At 34.7% G+C, this 19,183-nt stretch overlaps 2 protein-coding genes and 1 long non-coding RNA gene across 5 annotated transcripts; 1 reads left to right on the plus strand and 2 right to left on the minus strand.

The window, feature by feature from the left end:
* Positions 1–3,955: 3,955 nt before the first annotated feature.
* On the plus strand, positions 3,956–5,941 carry ND-49 (NADH dehydrogenase (ubiquinone) 49 kDa subunit). Its single transcript, XM_018107116.2, has 6 exons — positions 3,956–4,164; positions 4,245–4,366; positions 4,434–4,543; positions 4,618–4,819; positions 4,984–5,171; positions 5,234–5,941. The coding sequence occupies exons 1-6, from the start codon at positions 4,058–4,060 to the stop codon at positions 5,921–5,923; spliced, it is 1,419 nt and encodes a 472-aa protein (XP_017962605.1). The 5' UTR covers positions 3,956–4,057; the 3' UTR covers positions 5,924–5,941.
* Positions 5,942–8,710: 2,769 nt separating this feature from the next.
* On the minus strand, positions 8,711–19,153 carry Pur-alpha (Purine-rich binding protein-alpha). 3 transcript variants are annotated; one of them, XM_089262871.1, is made up of 9 exons: positions 18,993–19,011; positions 18,273–18,430; positions 18,058–18,117; positions 17,862–17,974; positions 17,569–17,671; positions 17,366–17,484; positions 15,316–15,437; positions 9,518–9,623; positions 8,711–9,439 (listed from the first exon to the last, which is right to left on the minus strand). In XM_089262871.1, the coding sequence occupies exons 2-9, from the start codon at positions 18,313–18,315 to the stop codon at positions 9,284–9,286; spliced, it is 822 nt and encodes a 273-aa protein (XP_089118997.1). In that variant the 5' UTR covers positions 18,316–18,430; positions 18,993–19,011; the 3' UTR covers positions 8,711–9,283. The 3 variants fall into 3 exon arrangements, with proteins under 3 accessions (XP_089118997.1, XP_089118996.1, XP_089118998.1); XM_089262870.1 differs by having other exon boundaries at positions 17,366–17,499; XM_089262872.1 differs by lacking the exons at positions 18,273–18,430; positions 18,993–19,011 and adding an exon at positions 19,025–19,153 and having other exon boundaries at positions 17,366–17,499.
* LOC149090916 (uncharacterized) lies at positions 13,074–13,505 on the minus strand. The gene is made up of 2 exons (XR_016197214.1): positions 13,383–13,505; positions 13,074–13,290 (listed from the first exon to the last, which is right to left on the minus strand). It is a non-coding gene; the product is annotated as an uncharacterized LOC149090916 (long non-coding RNA).
* Positions 19,154–19,183: the final 30 nt, after the last annotated feature.

Below are 19,183 nucleotides of genomic sequence, written 5' to 3' on the forward strand. Positions count from 1 at the left end.
ATGCCGACCAATGCTAAATTTGTATACAGGCTGAAATTGTAATGTACAAAAGTAAGCACATACATACATATGTATATAATATTCGCCCATTTTATAATACAAAATTTAGGAAATGGCATATGCTAATGTCTCATACATACAGAGATACAAATGTACATGCATATACTAATGTTATTTACATGTACTAAAAAAAAATATTTTTACGCTTGTTTTGAAAGAAAAAATAATATTGCACTAAATAAAAAACTTATGGTTCTGCTCTCCCGCTTTCCCAATTTCAGAAGCTACATATATTTCTCTCTGCTTCCTCCCTTGTATATCTCTCGCGCGCTCTCTCTCTCTCTCATTCTATATGTATATATATATGTATATCGCTCTGTGACTGCCTTTCGAAGGAAACTCAAATACATAAACATTGAATCCGACCATTTTCTTGTATACATACACAAACCATTACCAATACAATAAACGAATAACCTTTTTGTGACTTAAAACACGATTTAACTCATAAAGGAAGCATGTGAAATGTTGCATCAGAATCAAAAATTTTGTTCTTGTCGCCGGATGCATAACGAATTAAACAATTTAGTATTCTGACTCTTTCATTTAATATGCAAATAACCACTTACACTCACACACGAAAACAGACAGAATGCCAAGTGTTTTATATACATATACATTTCCGAATTTGATTTTACTTTTCAGCATCGCGTTTTCCATTTGTTTTTTAACACATGCTAAACTGTCGTATCCTTATCCACAGCATTTTATTTTATATTATTTTCTAAGTTCGTATGTAAATATCTAATATACAGTACTTAAAGAGCTATATATTAGGTGTAAAAAAATACGAAACTGACAGTGTGGTAGTATCTGAAAAATGTATCTGTATCTAAAATGAATTTTTACAATTATTTTTTAGTTACACTTTTATTTTATGAATTATCTGTCTTGAAAAAATATTGCAAAATACTGAATTTATATTTTAATAATTATTATTTTAATAATTATTAAATAAAATAACTTTATCAAATAAATAAATGTCATTCATTTATCGAACGAACTGAATATTAATAAGATTAATATTAATAAGATTGAACTTTAATTGTGTTTGCGGGTATTTCGCTTCTGTAAATGAACCACATTTTTAAACAGAACAATTTTCCTATAATAAAATAGCGATATATTTTACATTCGATATATTTTTCTGACTAAGTCGATATAGAACGCCATCGATATTTGGTGATTATTTTGAATCATCAAATGTCTCGATCGCGGAGAGCTGAGATATAGCACTTCCAAAGAACACATAGACGAGACATGTGGAACAAAGTCTTTCACCGCCGAAAATATACAGTGGCTCACACCTTATTTCGTGCAGCAGCATAGTAGAACTTTGAAACCGTATTCCCGCTAAACCAGTAAAGATATCCAAAAAATTTAAATGAGGTTTTATTTATTGGTTATTCATTATGTATTAACACTTTCAATTATTTTTATATTATAATTAATAAGTTTTAAAACTAAAGAAAACTAAAAAAACAGCCCTTTTCCATGTCACAGCTTATTTCGTGCACTTCACTTTCAATGACTTTATTGTCCAAAAATTCTCAAATTAGGATAATTTTTTAACTCATTTTTGTTTAATCACCTCTTTGAATAGTGATTCCGTCGAGTTTACTCATTTTCGGGTGATTCCGCTGGAGATTTTTGGCCAATCCTCCAACACGGCCGTTTTGAGGTCATTTTTATTGAATATTGACCATTTCCGAATGGCCACGCCCAATTTTGCCCCCAAATTTTCTATAACGTTCAGGTATGACCACTGGGCCAGCGGATTTACCACATTTGGACTGTTCCAGATCAACCAGGACTAGTCAATACCCGGTTTATTGTTTTGGTCATTTGTCTGATGCAATCGGGATCGCCCTTCTAGACCCAGTTCTTCTGCATTTTGGAGCAAATTCTTCTTCAAAAAGGATAGGTACATGTTATTGTTCATATTACCATCAATGAAAACTAAGTATCCAACTCCCAAACCCGACTTGCAGGCCAAACCATGCAACAGCCACTTCCATAGATCATATTTGGTTTTAGGTGCTGATCTTGGAGCTCAGTATTTGGTGGGCGCCAGGCAGATTGCTTCCAATCCGACCCATATATATGCACATGAGTCGAAATTTAATATATTTGCGTCGGATGGGTCCAATATGATTGCCGCTAAGCACATACTGAGCTCAAAGATCAGCACCTAAAATCAAATATGAGCTATGGCAGTGGCTGTTGCATGGTTGGGCCTGCAGGTCGGGTTTGGGAGTTGGATACTTAGTTTTCATTGATGGTAATATGAACAATAACATGTACCTATCCTTTTTGAAGAAGAATTTGCTCCAAAATGCAGAAGAACTGGGTCTAGAAGGGCGATCCCGATTGCATCAGACAAATGACCAAAACAATAAACCGGGTATTGACTAGTCCTGGTTGATCTGGAACAGTCCAAATGTGGTAAATCCGCTGGCCCAGTGGTCATACCTGAACGTTATAGAAAATTTGGGGGCAAAATTGGGCGTGGCCATTCGGAAATGGTCAATATTCAATAAAAATTACCTCAAAACGGCCGTGTTGGAGGATTGGCCAAAAATCTCCAGCGGAATCACCCGAAAATGAGTAAACTCGACGGAATCACTATTCAAAGAGGTGATTAAACAAAAATGAGTTAAAAAATTATCCTAATTTGAGAATTTTTGGACAATAAAGTCATTGAAAGTGAAGTGCACGAAATAAGCTGTGACATGGAAAAGGGCTGTTTTTTTAGTTTTCTTTAGTTTTAAAACTTATTAATTATAATATAAAAATAATTGAAAGTGTTAATACATAATGAATAACCAATAAATAAAACCTCATTTAAATTTTTTGGATATCTTTACTGGTTTAGCGGGAATACGGTTTCAAAGTTCTACTATGCTGCTGCACGAAATAAGGTGTGAGCCACTGTATGCATAAGAGACTGGTCAACTTTGTTTTTGCTCGGCTGAGTCTCTTGAGGCTCGAGCAGTGACAGTGACAGTTAGTAGCCAGACAGATAGTAGCATCGACTGTATCGATTGCCCCGTCAAAAAAGTAGCCCGACAAAAATTTTTTTTTGATTATAAGAAATATATGGCTTATTTGATCAAATAGTTAAGGTTTGAAAATAAAAGAATGTTAATATTTTTTTTTTAGTCGTGTTCGCCTATCTGAAATAATTTGTCCCGCCTTGCTGAATGGTCTTTCTGACTCTATTGACATAGCGGGAATGCTGAAGGTTTCCGATGGAGGGAACTTCAGTTGGATTCATCTGCCGCTTTTTATACCCTGAACCCATTGAAAATGGGAAATCAGGGTATAATGGTTTTGTTGAAATGTATGTAACAGGCAGAAGGAGGCGCGGCAGACCCCACAAAGTATATATATTCTTGATCAGCACGACTAGCTGAGTCGATTTGTCCCTGTCCGTCCGTCTGTCTGTATGTATGAACGCGTCGATCTCAGAAGATATAAGAGCTAGAGACTTCAACTTTTTTTTTAAATGTCCGTATATATCGCGCGCATATCGAGCTTATCACTAAAAAACGATAGCTCATTCCGATATTTTTTTATAGATAAAAAACCTTATCGAAAGTCAGTTAAAAAATTATATCTTTATCATTATAGCTAGAGCGTACAAATTTTAAATATATATTAAGACGTATTTTATACAATTTCGGTTTTTGTTAAATATTATCTCTGGTCAGTGATATTAATAAATATTTTCAAGAAAACTGGACTAAATGTACCAGTTCTATCGAACTTTAGCATACATAGTATCACCACACCACTAAGCAGGCAACAAATATTCTCTGCTTAGTGGTATTATATCGAAGAATCATACGTGCCTATAAAATTATCGATATATGTATATCAATTTAAGATGCGCCACCACATACTTACAACGCAACAGCTGTTTGGCCTTCCACTGGTTTTATAGCTCAGTGTTTGACAAAAAAGAAATAGTCGACTTTATTTTAAGACATTAAAAATGTTGTCACTGAGTTTAAAACGTGCGCTAGGAGTTGGAACACAACTGTTTAAAACACCGTCTATTGCACTAACGTCAGCAGCAGTAGGTGGCGGTAACAGCTTGAGGTGAAGTACATTACTTACATAACCTTTCTATCTGAAAAAAAAAAGGATTATAAACTTTTCTACTTATATTCTTCGACCAGCTCGAACCAATATCGCGGCGCTGCAAAATGGTATCCAGATCCTGAATTCATGAAACAATTTAGCGGCGCAGTTATGTATCCCGATGAAGTGACCTCCCTTTGGAAGGTTCCTCCATGGAACAGTACGTTTTATGCTATGCTTTCCATATACATATATGTACATATATCCAAATTTTGTGTGTGTTACAGGCAAAGTGGTGCCTGTTGAGAAATCAGTGCGCAATCTGACGTTAAATTTTGGACCTCAACACCCGGCTGCTCACGGTGTCTTGAGACTGGTGCTAGAACTGGATGGCGAGGTTAATGCCTGCAAATTCGTCCAATGTATTTCTCTATTTTTGTTTTGTTTTTTGGTTTCGTTGTTACCTGTTAGACTGTAATGCGCGCTGATCCCCACATTGGCCTTCTACATCGTGGTACCGAGAAGTTAATCGAGTATAAGACCTACACTCAGGCACTACCATACTTTGATCGCTTGGACTATGTTTCGATGATGTGCAACGAACAGTGCTACTCGCTAGCTGTGGAGAAACTTCTAAACATTGACGTGCCACTGCGCGCCAAGTATATAAGAAGTAGGTAGTCGTGTGCAAGTAGTTATGGGAGAGGAACAGTCCTTGCCTCTCTATTCTTAACTAATAAGGGTAGAGTGACAACTCCGCTTCGCTCATAAATTATTTTCTGTAGATGTCCAGTTATCTTCTATTCCCTGTATTTAATTTATTTTATTTGTTTTCAGCTCTTTTCGCTGAAATAACTCGAATTCTCAATCATATAATGGCTGTTGGCACTCATGCATTAGATGTGGGTGCACTGACTCCATTTTTTTGGCTATTTGAAGAGCGTGAGAAGTTAATGGAATTCTATGAGCGCGTTTCGGGAGCACGTATGCATGCAGCCTACATACGTCCCGGTGGAGTTTCATTAGTAATATTATTTAATCGCTATATGTATATATAAATTAGATAATTGGTCGATTTGCTTTAAAGGACATGCCATTAGGTCTTCTGGATGATATATATGAGTTCGCATCAAAGTTTGGTGAGCGTTTGGATGAAGTTGAGGATGTTCTGAGCACAAATCGGATCTGGGTGCAACGTACTGAAGATATTGGAATTGTTTCGGCCGAAGAGGCGCTTAACTATGGATTTAGCGGCGTAATGTTGCGCGGCTCTGGCATCAAATGGGATTTGCGCAAGCAACAGCCCTACGATGCCTATCATCTTGTTGATTTCGATGTCCCGATCGGAACCAAAGGAGATTGTTATGATCGGTATTTGTGTCGTATTGAAGAAATGCGTCAATCCTTGCGCATCATCGATCAATGTCTTAATCAAATGCCACGTGGAGAGGTGAAGACCGATGATGCGAAGGTAACACCACCATCTCGCAGCGAAATGAAAACATCCATGGAGGCCTTAATTCATCATTTTAAGCTATTCACCCAAGGATATCAGGTGCCACCAGGGGCAACCTATACGGCAATCGAAGCCCCAAAGGGTGAATTTGGTGTCTACCTGATATCAGATGGCTCAAGCCGTCCATATCGCTGCAAGATTAAAGCACCAGGATTTGCCCATTTGGCAGCCCTAGAGAAAATTGGTAAGCAGCATATGTTAGCCGATGTGGTTGCTATTATTGGAACCTTGGATGTGGTTTTTGGCGAAATCGATCGATAACTGTTTTTACTGCGTACTAGTTAATAGTTTCAAATAAATATATATACTCTACAAGAAAAATTTAAAGCAAACAAGTTTAATAAACACACGGTAATGTAATGTTTTCTTAAACTTTTTGGGATACCATAGATTTTTTCAGATTAAATTTAGTTTGATCCAAAGTCGTACTAAGAAATACAAAATAGGTAACAGCGTATCTAATCGTTGTATAACATAACAATAACAAGTAAGAACGTTGCAGTCGGGCTATACCGACTACGGAATACTCATTCACACTCCATCATCAATTTAGTAGCTAAGTTTTGCTCTAATACTGTAGATCATCTTCTCGATTTGCCACGATAGGTGAGGTTACTAGTAACTTAACTACCAACATTTGATGCTTCTAGCTCTTATACTTTAGGAGATATAAACTTTTGCGGTTTGCTCCTGTGAGCAGACATATGTATATCCAAATCTACATTCCGAATTTCTGCTTTCTGGCTCTTCAACTAATATGATTTCTGGCATTTTCCGATTTGCCACGTATGTATTCCATACCATTCTAGTTTCCGTTCAGACGGACAGCAAGACGGACATTGTGCAAAACCAGTATCCTCATTTCACTTTCGTGAATGAAAATAAAAATTGGTATTAGTCATCGACGTGTTGTGTTAATACTCTATCGGTTTGGCTTTGTAGTTCAAAAGTTGATATCTAATGTAATAAATGAATTTCAATGTGTGTTTGTGAATACAGTCGCGAGATGGAGAAAGCCGATAATAATCTATGTCATTTAGCCTTTTAGTAGTAGTAGTTGATTAAAACATAAATTATATGTATATATTAATATTTGTATTGCATGACCAGATCTTTTATTTCATTTTTGTTTTATTTTAACTATTTTTATCATGAAGTTTTTCAGAAAATCTCTTAATATCTGAATATGCCAAATAACATTGAAGATTAATTTACTATTATAAAAACGAATATTTTATTTTTTCATACTTAAATGTCGCTCATATCGTGTTTTTGGTATCTGAGGGCATATTATATATATATAATTTATATTTTTATACTCATTTGTATCATATTTTATGTTTAGTATATCCATTGAATAGGCAAAAATTTTATTTTAAATAACATTAGGTTTTAATATTTCTTTTTTTGACATATGCGTATTTATAATTATTTCTTTCAATTAAACATACACACATATATATTTTGCTATGCATTCCTTTTATTTTATCACCTAATAAGTTTTTTGTTTGGTTTTGTTTTATACTACGTGATCACATTGAAACTTTTGTTTTATAAACTTTTTTTAAGTTCTTTAATTTTAAGACTTGTTTGTTTAATTTTACATAACATATTTCTCTAGAAGCTTTAACAATTTTAACATTTTTATATTTAGGTTGATATTTGAATAGCTTTCTAAATATACATATATAGATCAACAAGCTGTCTTTTTCTATTTTCGCTGTATTTAACATAGTAGATGAATTTTTAATTGGTCAATATTCACAGACTAAGCAATTAAAATAAGCAACATAATAGATCTAAATAAATATTCTAAAAATGTATACAATCAGACGTATGTATGTATATCTATTTGATTCAATATATATAAATATATATTTAATGTATAAGAAAAAAAAAAAAGTAAAAGTGCCCTAGTCGAGGCTGCTCGACTAGGATATATCCTAAGCCCTTCAATCTGATATTCTAATCTTCTGTTCTTCTTCTTCTAATCTTTAATTCTGCACTTCTTTTATGCCCATATATGCACATATTTGTACATACACATGCATCCGCACGCATAAGCACGCGCAGTTAGCAGCGACTTTGCTGCTGCAGTGTGAACATTATTATGAGAATTTATTTCCAATCAAAATCTTTGAATTACAAAATTGGTGTATTCATCAAGTTTCTAGGTGTAAAAGTATTCAAATTATGTTAAAAAAAAAAACGAAATGTATGATCGATTATTCTCAATAAATAAGAAATCGGGTGAGTTATCGAAAAAATATAATAAACTCGTATTGCGTATGGTATACAAGGATATGCATACAAAAGTATATATATCATCTTATATATTCTAAGACTGATGGCTATATCGACGCAGCAACTTGCCCTGATCAAGAATATTATACTTTATGGGGTGTACGACGATACTTTCAAAACAATTATACCCTGATTTCTCATTTTAAATGGCTTCAGGACATAAAAAGGAAACAATTAGGCTGAACAGAAAATAATTTGAATTTTCCTTGGCTAGCAGCATTAAAAATTCCAAGCATATTATGTACAACTACTTTATAGTGAAGTACTATCCACAGATTTCTGATTTTCTGAGTGCGAATCAGGTATTTGAATAGACCTTTAGCGGTAGGTTTTCCAAATGGAAAAATAATAGTGATCGTGAGCGCTATCGTCACGACCCAAGATCTAATCTTTCAACCTCTTGCGCTCTTGTGTCACTCTTCAAGTAGAAAATGTCTTTAATATCAACATATATTCCGTTAGTATATAGTATCTAAAATATGTTTGAGAGAGCATTTGTTTCTTCAGTTTACATTTACAAAACTAAATGTGCAGATTGGCATACGTTAATTCAATTTCATTTTCTTTTAAAATGAGGGAGGTGGGAAAATGGTCTTTCTTTATAATACGCATTTGCTATTGCCTTATAACCATCAACCGATAATTAAAGCAACTAATAAACAATAAACATTTTCTAATATATAGTGTGAATCTTTCTAAATGCTACATTTCTATTTATATAATAATATTTTCTCTACATATATATTTCTTCGAGCCATTGTTTACATTTCATATCAAGAGATGATATTTTGACAGAAAAAAGATCACATGTTTTTGGGTTTATTTTTAGTAGCTGGCATAATACATAAAAACTATTTACATATCCGTCAGGCCATGATTAATTTTGTTGTTTTGTGGAGTGGGGGAGATGGATCCACATTAAATATTTTATCTCTACATCAATAACTTTTCCAGCTTCCACCGTATTCTACATTATCCGTTAGTCATTCTCCACTCCACTTTTCATCGCTATTCCTTTTCTATTTTGTCTGATCCGCATTCCGCTATACTGTCCACACTACCTTCTCCATTTTCTATCTATTTTTCACTATCCACGATTTGCAAAACTCGATTCTCCATTATCCATATTGATTGATGCTGTCCATTATCCATTATCCTTTCTCTACTCATCTCCTCTACTGTCCATCCGTCACTATCCAGTTGTATTGCTCGATACGCAGACGATAATTTAAAAAAATAAAACGTTTTAAATTTATGTTTAGTGTGTACATCTCTTGTTGGATAACTATATATTAGTTTTTAATTCATTATTGCACATTATTTAAGACTGTTAGCTGTTGATGGTACAATGTTGTCGGCAGTATTAGTATCAGGAGACTTTTTTATTTTATCGCAATAATCGTTGAAAATATCGCGAAATCGTAGCCAACACTTTTCAGGTATAGTTATAGAAGTACGAAAATTATTCTTCACCTTAAAAAAATTTTAAACGTTTAGTATAGAGTATGGTTGATAGGAACAATTGGTACGAGCATTTCAAAACTTTTTTACCTCACTTATTCGCATGTAAACACCTCGATTATTTTGTCCTATATCAAAGTAAAAGTTCTTGTTGTCCACTTTCATATGCCGCTCTTCGGGTAAATCACCTTTAAATCTGCAAATGTTACCAAGAGGTTTTTACTTTCCGTATTAATTTAAGATATATGTCATCACTATTGATAGATCATCAAAATTAATAGTCAGGCAGAAAAAAAGTTTATCGCCGTCAGCACTCTTGACTGACACTCTTAAATGCGATAATGTTATTTTTATGGCTTATAACATAATCACATTTCTTCTGATTTTTCATATCGATAATAATCGACAATTTTACATAATTTTTAAGCGTAACTTATCTTATAAAGTTGGTGACTTAAGATGTAGTGCAAGATGTAGATAAGAACAAGGCTGCTCTAATCGAGACTGCCTGACTAGGAGATACCCTGCCCAGAACTGATACTCCAACCTTTCTGTACTAGTATGACTCATTGTAAATGGGAAATCGGAGAATAATGGTTGTGCTGAAATGTATGTAACACACAGAAGGAAGCTTGGCAGAACCCATAAAGTATATACATTTTTAATCAGGAACCCCGAGATCTCAGAAGAGCTAGAGACATGAATCACTTTTAGATTTGGGTTACGAAAATATACGAAAGTACATCTTGCGCTCGGCCGAGATCGACTGTTGAACAAAAGATCCCGCTGTGCAAAAAGTTTTACACTACTTGTCCGGTCTATGTGTTCTATAGTTAATAGTACCCCTAACCAGAGAACACATCGGATCGGATACCTAGTGTAAAGCGTTTTGCACACATATTTTCGAGCATTAGTTTCCTGGCCGTTCGTATTTGCTCAACTTCTCACTTTTAAGTTTGTGCTACGAAAATATGAGAAGTCCCCATTGGGAACACAAAATCATTTCTCTTCATGCGCTCGACCGATTTGGTCGACTCTTGAAAAAAAGATCCCTCTATGCTAAAAGTTTCCCTTGCTCTCTCTCCCTCTCTCTCTCGATGCTCTCTGCTCTCTCAAATGTGTATATATATGTATACATGTGAGCACAACCCAGTGGCAACGACCTGAATGAGGTTTCTTGAAATAATGCATTACATACGAGAAAAAAGTAATGCATTACCTATGGAAATTTTTTTCAGCGCATTTGTAATGTACAAAATAAAAAGTGCTACTCATACGACAGAATCGAGCTCTTGTCAACTTCGTTTTTGTATGCCCCTTCCCCGCTAATCATCAAACGATTTTCGTTTTTCGTTGCGTCGTGAATTTTTCGACGAATTTCGTTTTGAATTTTAACGTTTGTTGCATGGAATGCGTGCCTTTTTTCGTTTGGTCTTTGTTTTTTTGGTCTATGTCTATTCCTTTTGTGTGTATAGTGTTAATGAGTGTAAATACAAGTCCAAAATTGCATATGTGTGATGATTTTTGTTTTCGTTTTATCCGCCGTGACGACTCACTTTTCTAATTTTGTTGAGTCGTGCGGACGTGAATTTAAAGGGAAGGTATTCTACAGTAAGTTATAAATATATAATATATATTATAAATTGGCTTGTTGCATTATATTAGTGAAAGCAGTTCAGATATACGAACGATGCTCTGTCTGGTATGTATAAATTATCTTAATATAATTTTTAATGACAAAAAAAATGTTTATTTAACAGATGCTATTAAAACCAATGGGTCGACAGGAACTGCTTTCGAGTTCACAAGGGTCGGCTTGCAAAGCAGAAATTTGATAAAAAACCACAAATAATTATATAAATAAATACGTAATATTACAAAATAAATTATTCTTATAAATTTAAATAAAAAATAGTACATTACTGAATCGTTTCTATATTTCCATTAGTATTCAATTATTTATGCAATTACATTTGTAAAGAAGTAGGCCAAATTATAGAGTGGGAAAATGGGTTGCAGGTATATTATGTTGTAATGTACGCAAATTGCTAACCCATAAGCGGTTTTGAAAATGTATAAGGCGTTTTCTTCAGATTGCGGAATTTCTACATTACAATATTTAAAAAGTATACGTATGGGTAATGAAGAGCCGAAGGAAACTTCGTCACCTCATTACTGTCTGCATTACGAAATTACGAAAAACAATTTCATGCACCCGGGAGAAAAAGCGGTCATTCCTTAAAAAAGTAAGGCAGCTTGTAATCGATATTTTCATGCACACAGGCGACAAGTAATCCATGAGTAATGGACAAAATAATGGACATTTCCTCCACTGGGAAGCAGCAGCTCACGTAAATTGAAAATTCTTCGCAGCAACCCATGCCTTCCCTTCTGTATGAAGAGTATACCGAACTTATCAAACCGTTTGCCAAGCTCGTACAAAATATTTGCGTTTTCGTTATTTGGGGGAAGGGTATGAAAGCGTTGGTGCTCTTAATGAAAATGCTTTTGCAACGTGCCAAATTGTTAGCTTCGCATCCCATACGCCCTCTGTGTTGCCGTTTTTCCCCGAGCGAAACCAGCTGAATTAGGGAAAAAAATTGGCAAGAACCAGCTGAATCCCAGAAACAAATAGCTGAAAAATGAGCTAACATATTAGAACGTTTTTTTTTTTTTTTTTTATATTGTTACTAGCTGGCCCGGCAAACGTTGCATTGCCCTATCCATTATTTCTAGGTAAACAATTGTTGAAAGCTATGTTGTTTAGGTTGGGATATACTCTGATTAATTTATTAATCGGATTTTCATTCAAGCACGTTGTGGTAAACGACATTCTTTGTTTTTTGGTCAGGTGCAGGAACAAATAATGGGGATGGTTTGCTAACACGTGAGCATGCCACGTACAATTGACCATGAGAAAAACACGCATTTTCTAGATTGAGGCCACAAATAGTCAAAGATTGATCGTCATGGTGAAGGCAAGACGAATCGGGAATTGAATTCGTTTAAACTCAAAGGGCATATCTGTTGGTATCATCGGAATCCTAGGAATAACAACTTCATCTTTAAATTTTCCTTTGAGTATCGACGCGTGAATCACATTGCTCATCAGTTTTCTTATCACCAAACGCGTTCCATTGCACAGTTTTGGTTGGTTTAAATTTCCAAGCATGATAACTACCGAGCCAACCTTCAGTTGTAAATTGTGCGGTGGTAAACCAGGCACATCCAAGGAGTTCAAAAATTCAGTTGGATAATTAGTTGCTTCTTCTTCGTTTTTCACAAAGCCGATAGATTTGAATGAATACAGAGTACCAACGATTTTATTTTGAATTATAAGATTAAGGTCATCCACATCTTTATTTTTAGCCGCCAAAATTGCTCGCTCACTTAACCATTTAGTATTTTTGTGGAGAGCAATGATATTCGGAAATACTTTGTTGATAAGCTCATCTTTTAATGAGACGAAATTGCAAAAATTTTGAGGAAATGAAATCAAGCCACTCGATTCGTCAACAGGAATACGGCCATTACCGATATTCAGCAATTGCTTCGAGAAATCATCAGCAGATAGATCGTTCAACAATGCAATTCTCATATTTACAGACAGTTGAAGTTTGGTTACATATCGCCACAGATTTGATGCTTTGAACCATTTCTTATTGCCGTTTCACGGGCTGACTCTCTTTGAGAAGCACGAATTAAGGCCCTTCTTTGCTGGGTACTAACGCGGCGCCTCTCGCGGGCGATTTCTCGTTCTTCGTCAGATAATTGACTCGCGATATTCCGTTGCCTAATTGCATCATGGGTCCGCCGGGAAAGATTAGATCTTCTAGGACGCGGCATTTTTATTAATAGTAATACTGAATTTGCTCTCGCACAAAACCACATAAAACAATCGAGAAATATAAATATAAATAATTTACACAAATTTATGTTTAAGACAAACAAATACCTGAACTTTCGAGATATTTAGCTTCTATATGCACGTGTATTATTTTTATCAAATGTGCTTTTTTTTATAAATAGTTAGGTTCGCCTGAAGCTGTGCCGTAGACTGACTGACTACATTTGTTTATTTACTTCTATACTATTGTATAATATGAGAGCAGGACCGAAAACTGTCACTGTTATCAAGCCTACTGAGTATCAATAGAAATTTGAATCTTTAGGGAAAAAACAGCGTTTTTCAAGTATTCGTCAAATTTTTTCAGTATTTTTAAGATCTACATCCTACTCGTAGCGGAGACAAATCCAACAAATCAAAAACCATGAAAATTGGTCCAGCAGATCTCGAGTTATAAGTGCTGGAAAACTTTTCACAACGCTCTTTTATATATATTTAGATTACCGAAAAAAAAAAAAAAATCATATTCGTGAAAAACATAACGAAAATAACTAATAATAAACTTTTAACTTTTATATACATTTGTTTTAAAATGAATGTTTATAATTATAACAAGTCTGCCATTAAATTGTCGACATCCTCTTTGGGCTCAATATTTAAATGTTGGTTAGCTTCAATCGATTTGAGGCAGCTTTGAGAAATTTAAAATAATTAATAAATAATAATTTCTTGTGTCGGCCCAATCCGGAACTAAAATTTAAAAATTATTAGTTTCTGTTCTAATGAGACTGTCACTTTTTTGGCTTTACCTTATTTAATGTAGCGAGTATATATTCATCAAATTTTTTTTTTTCACTTTCTACTGCAGCTTTAGACCAAGGTAGCGAATGTATTTTAAGCGCAACAGAAGCTAGCTTATTTCTTTATTCTTAAATAAGCCAGATTTTCCGCTATCCGCAATTCCCAAATTTATTCCGTAATCGCACTTGAAAATAAGCGAAAATTAGCCAAAACGGCAACACTGATAGAGGGATGTTTTGTTGTGTGTCCGGTCTGTGTTCTGTGGTTGGTGGCATAATTTGAATACCGCTAGATCTAGAGACTTCTGATTAACTGTGTTTATACAATAATTGTCCTGAAAGTTTCATGAATATAGACCTACCACAAAAGAAAGCATTCAACTAATAAATTCTCATAATATTGCCCACTTTGCAGCTCAAGCGCAGTCGCTACTAACAGCGCAGTTAGCAGAGCACGGGCTTATGCGTGCATATGGATGCATGTGTGTTTTATGTATGTATGTACATATGTATGACTCTAAACAAGTAAGAAAGCTCTAGTCGAGACTGCTCGACTACGAAATCCTTGAACCCTTCGAGCAAATGATATTTCCATACTAGTTCGCACAAACACATTCACATACACAGGCGAATGGGTTGCGTTGCAATGTTGGAAATATTATAAGAACTTATATATTGAATAATTTTATTTCTGGACGTACAATCTTAAGGAAACTTTCAGAACGTTATCATAATGCTCAAATGTATTTGCATTCCAAAGCACAAGTCTCTAGTACTTAAAATTTGGATGTGGGGGATATAATTTTTTAACTGATTTTTTATCAACTTTTTTATCGATAACAAAATAACGGGATAAGTTATCGATTTTTAGTGATAAACTCGATATACGCGCGCTATGTTTTTACATTTTAAAAACAATTTTAAGTCTCTAGCTCTTATATCTTCTGAAATCGACGTGCTCAAACATACGGACAGACGGACAGGGCCAAATGGACTCAGCTCGTCGCCCTGATCAAGAATATATGTATATACTTTGTGGGGTCTGCCTCGCCTTTTTCCGCCTGTTACATACATTTTAACAAAACCATTATACCTTGATTTCCCATTTTCAATGGGTTTAGTGTATAAAAAGTGGTGCAGAATAATTAGAATATCTGCTTGCAGGATTCAGGATATCTCCTAGTCGAGCAGTCTACTTGTTTTTTTCCAGAGATAATTAAATAGGTTTAGAAATACTTTACCCTGTATCATTAGCTCCAAATTCTTCTAGCAAATCAGTTAACGCGTCGCGAAACTCAATCATGCCCTGAGCTGGCAATGCGATTTGAGATCTGGGTCCACCTCTTGTTATTGTTTGCGAAACCTAAATTATAAAAGTTTTTATATAATTATTATTATTATTTATACATGTATCTTAGAAGCAGCAAGCAAAATAGTCAAAAATTATACATATTTTTCTAGTATAACATTACATCCGCCGTTTCTCGATGTAAGAAGGCTCATGTCGAGATTTCTCGACTAGGAGATACTCTGAATTTGCTATTCTAAGCAATCTGCGCGCACTGCTGGAAACGGGGGGTTAATTTTAACAAAAATCGAAATCGAATAAAATGCATATTAACCAAAATTTTAAATTTCATAAACAAAATACCGGGATGACATATCGCCTTTTAGAGATAAACTCGATATCCGCGCTGTATATACAGACAATCTAAAAAAGGTTCAAGTATTTAGCTCTTATATCTTCTGAGATCGACGCGTTCAAGCATACGGACAGACGGACAGGGCCAAATCTACTCAGCTCATCGCTCTGATCAAGAATATATATACTTTGTGAGGTCTGCCACGCCTCCTTCTGCCTGTTACATAAATTTTAACATAACCATGATTTCCCATTTTCAATGAGCTCAGGGTAGAACAAGTAAGAAGGCTTAGTCGAGACTGCTCGATTAGGAGATACCCTGAACACATACACATGCAAGTATTAGAACGCGCTCTACTAACTGCGCTTGGGCTGCGCTGCAGTGCTGGCAATATTATACGAATTTATTTGTTGAATAATTTAATTTCTAATTTCAGAACTTAGTCAATGTTCAAATGTATCTCTAATATCTTCTGAGATCGACGCGTTAAAACAAACGGATAGACGAACAGGGTTATATCGACTCAGCTCGTCGCCCTGATTAGGAATATATTTCGTGGGGTCTGCTACGCCTCCTTCTGCCTGTTACATACATTTCAGGGTATAAAAATCAATCCACATCCCATCAGCAGCTAAGTTTAGCTCTAATACTATAGAAAATGCAGTTTTCCCGATTTTCCACGATTTTCATATTTGGTCAGTTCTTAGAACGAAGTAACAGTAAATGCAAGGCACAGGTAACAAAATTTTAATATGCTTACGCTCTAAAAATGTGAAAATTACAAGGAATTATTTGATATACCACGCATCTAAAGAGGAGTATGGGTTGTCGATAGAGGATATTACTAGTTACTCAAGCTTCTAGCTCTTAAACTGTATTAGATATTAGCTTTTGCGGTTTGCCCCACCTAGTGAGCGGATAATTTTTCGGCGGTATTTTCAGAATCATAATGTTAGCTCACATGCAAAATTGCAGCACAAAATTAATATATCGTGAGTTCCTTTTTAAAGGGTTCAGGGCTGCAGTGTGCATATGGCTAGGCTCGAATCTCTAGTATATGAAATGCGTCTCGTACAAATATATGGGTAAGGTTGTGGATTTGGGGGTGGAGGGTAGATTATAACAAACAAGTAAGTTTTAGTCTGAACTCTTTGAGCAACTAATATTTCAATAATTATTACATAACTTATTTTCTGCTTACACAAGAAACAGCAAATGAAACAAACATTAGTATTTTAAATATGCCTTTTATAAATTGAAAGGGGAGGAGGTGGATATGAGGGTTTAGGGTAAATTTTAACAAAAATCCAAGTTTTTTTTGTAATAAATTTACATCTACATTTAAAATTTGCAGACTACCTCTAAGGGTGTAGGAGATATAATTATGTAACTAACTTTCGATAAGATTTTTAATAGAAAATAATATATCGCGAGAGATTGACGAGTTCAAACATACGGCCAGACTGCCGAACAAACAGACAGACGGGCAGGGCTAATCGACTCGGCTAATCGCTCCAGATTTCCCCATTGAAAATGGGCCCAAGGTATAAGAAATAGCTCCACATTCGTATTAAGGAAGTCACAAACTACTCCTATTACGCCCATTTGTATCATAACACATTAACATAAGGTAAAATTTCATACTTACTCTTAAAAATCTCCCTCGTGCATTTTCCTTCAAGTCCAAATAATATCTTCGATTGTCCTTGATCATCATCTCTGATTTCAATTTGCCATCCTCCGGTAAATTGTCTGTGTTTGGTGGCCCTGCGTTTCGATTAACTTGATTTGATTTTAAGCTCAAAGATATGTCACTAAACAAAATGTTAATAGTCTTTAATAATATCCTACCTAGAGATGCATAATAATCACTAAAAGATGATAGATGATCACGAAACTCAGCTGCTGTGGACAGAGCTAAATATATTTGACTTCGTCTGCCATCTGCTCCTATCTAAAAACAAAAAAAAAAAAAAAAATAAATTAGTATTTTAGTATTTAGTGAGAGTGTTCTAGTTTAGTTCATGACTACGAAATACCCTGAACATCTTAATCATTCCTTGATGTCTAAAATGGAATTGCATTTTGCATTGCACATACAGTCCATCTTAAGCTGTTATATGAATTCATAATGATATATATACCTCAGCCACCTTTATAAAGCGTCCCCGACGATTTTGTTTAACATCCAAGTAAAATCGCTTCGATTGGATTTGAAGCATTTTTGTTGCCAATTCCTGCTCTACAGCACTGCTAGCTGAGGGAGAATGTATTATTAGTAAATAATATGTATATAAGTGAAAAATTCGATTCATAAATGTGTGCTTTTTCATGTCCTACCTTTTCCCGATTCAAAATCATTTCTACTTGAAGAGCCTTCCATATTGCTCGCATTATATTCTGAAAAATTATATTTACATATGTATGTACATATATATGTTTAGTATTTGAATACACGAATTAAGCTAAACATCGATTCAAAAATCTTAATGAAAAAGTTCAGCGTTTGAATAGTGTAAACGAACAAGATCATTTCGGAACAGAATGAAACTTACTTGATCCTGACATGCCGTCATCGCCGCTTCCAAGATCAGACATTGTGAAATACGTTCGAGTATAGCGTTGAGTATACAGTTTTGGTGATTTCAAATTCGATTTCCGTTAACTGATTTACCAATTTCTTACAAGCGAATTGCGGTCTGCACTCTACCAACTGAACAATACATAAACATTAACTACTACTATATATGTATGTATGTATATATATATTGTAAGACATTTAGTACGTTCGACATTTTTGGAAAACCAATACATACAATTATATACATATGTATTTATGCACCTGTATATTTCATGCCTGTATACACACTTTCATAAACAAGCATGTAAACTTCAATGAACTAGTCTTGCAAAAACCTTGAACGCTCAGCATACATACATACATACATATGCTCACTTGCATATAAGCATATACAAACGTACACTATATATGTATGTGAGTGTACTGGGCTTGGTATGTACCATTCCTGTGTCCATCAAGTTTATGTAATGTTGAACTTAGCAGTTAAATAATTTTACCCTTATTTTTGTTCACAGCTTAAATATTCAATAATCTCAATTTTAAATGCAGCACGAATTTAATGTACACAAACATTCCTTGCTCAAACACATGTATTCACACAACCTATAAAATTTTGATAGTTTGTTTTTTGAATGCACTGCGTCCCATAATTAGAACTTAGACTAAATTACTAAAGAATGTAAATTATAATTACTTTTTTTATTTGACGTACATCCATACACGCACACACAGTTTGATGAAGATGCTCTGTTCGAGATGACACGTGAGACGTTTCCATACCGATATTGATACAAATATTTTAATTCGATCTAACTTTTTCATGATATAATCGGATTGCAGGACATGTGCTGAATTAATCGAGTATTTTCAATATTATATTATATT

The sequence above is a fragment of the Drosophila navojoa genome, chromosome 6 (assembly GCF_054131105.1).
Source record: "Drosophila navojoa isolate 15081-1374.11 chromosome 6, UAZ_NAV_1.0, whole genome shotgun sequence".
Classification (NCBI taxonomy): Eukaryota; Metazoa; Arthropoda; class Insecta; order Diptera; family Drosophilidae; genus Drosophila; species Drosophila navojoa.

Coding starts and splice junctions, on each gene's coding strand:
- ND-49 (XM_018107116.2), top strand. CDS start 4,058: ATGTTGTCACTGAGTTTAAAACGTGCGCTAGGAGTTGGAACACAACTG. Junction 4,820..4,983: donor GCGCGCCAAGTATATAAGAA/GTAGGTAGTCGT, acceptor ATTTGTTTTCAG/CTCTTTTCGCTGAAATAACT. Junction 5,172..5,233: donor GTCCCGGTGGAGTTTCATTA/GTAATATTATTT, acceptor TTTGCTTTAAAG/GACATGCCATTAGGTCTTCT.
- Pur-alpha (XM_089262870.1), bottom strand. CDS start 18,315: ATGTCTGATCTTGGAAGCGGCGATGACGGCATGTCAGGATCAA. Junction 18,118..18,272: donor TGACGGCATGTCAGGATCAA/GTAAGTTTCATT, acceptor ATAATTTTTCAG/AATATAATGCGAGCAATATG. Junction 17,975..18,057: donor TGATTTTGAATCGGGAAAAG/GTAGGACATGAA, acceptor ATTCTCCCTCAG/CTAGCAGTGCTGTAGAGCAG.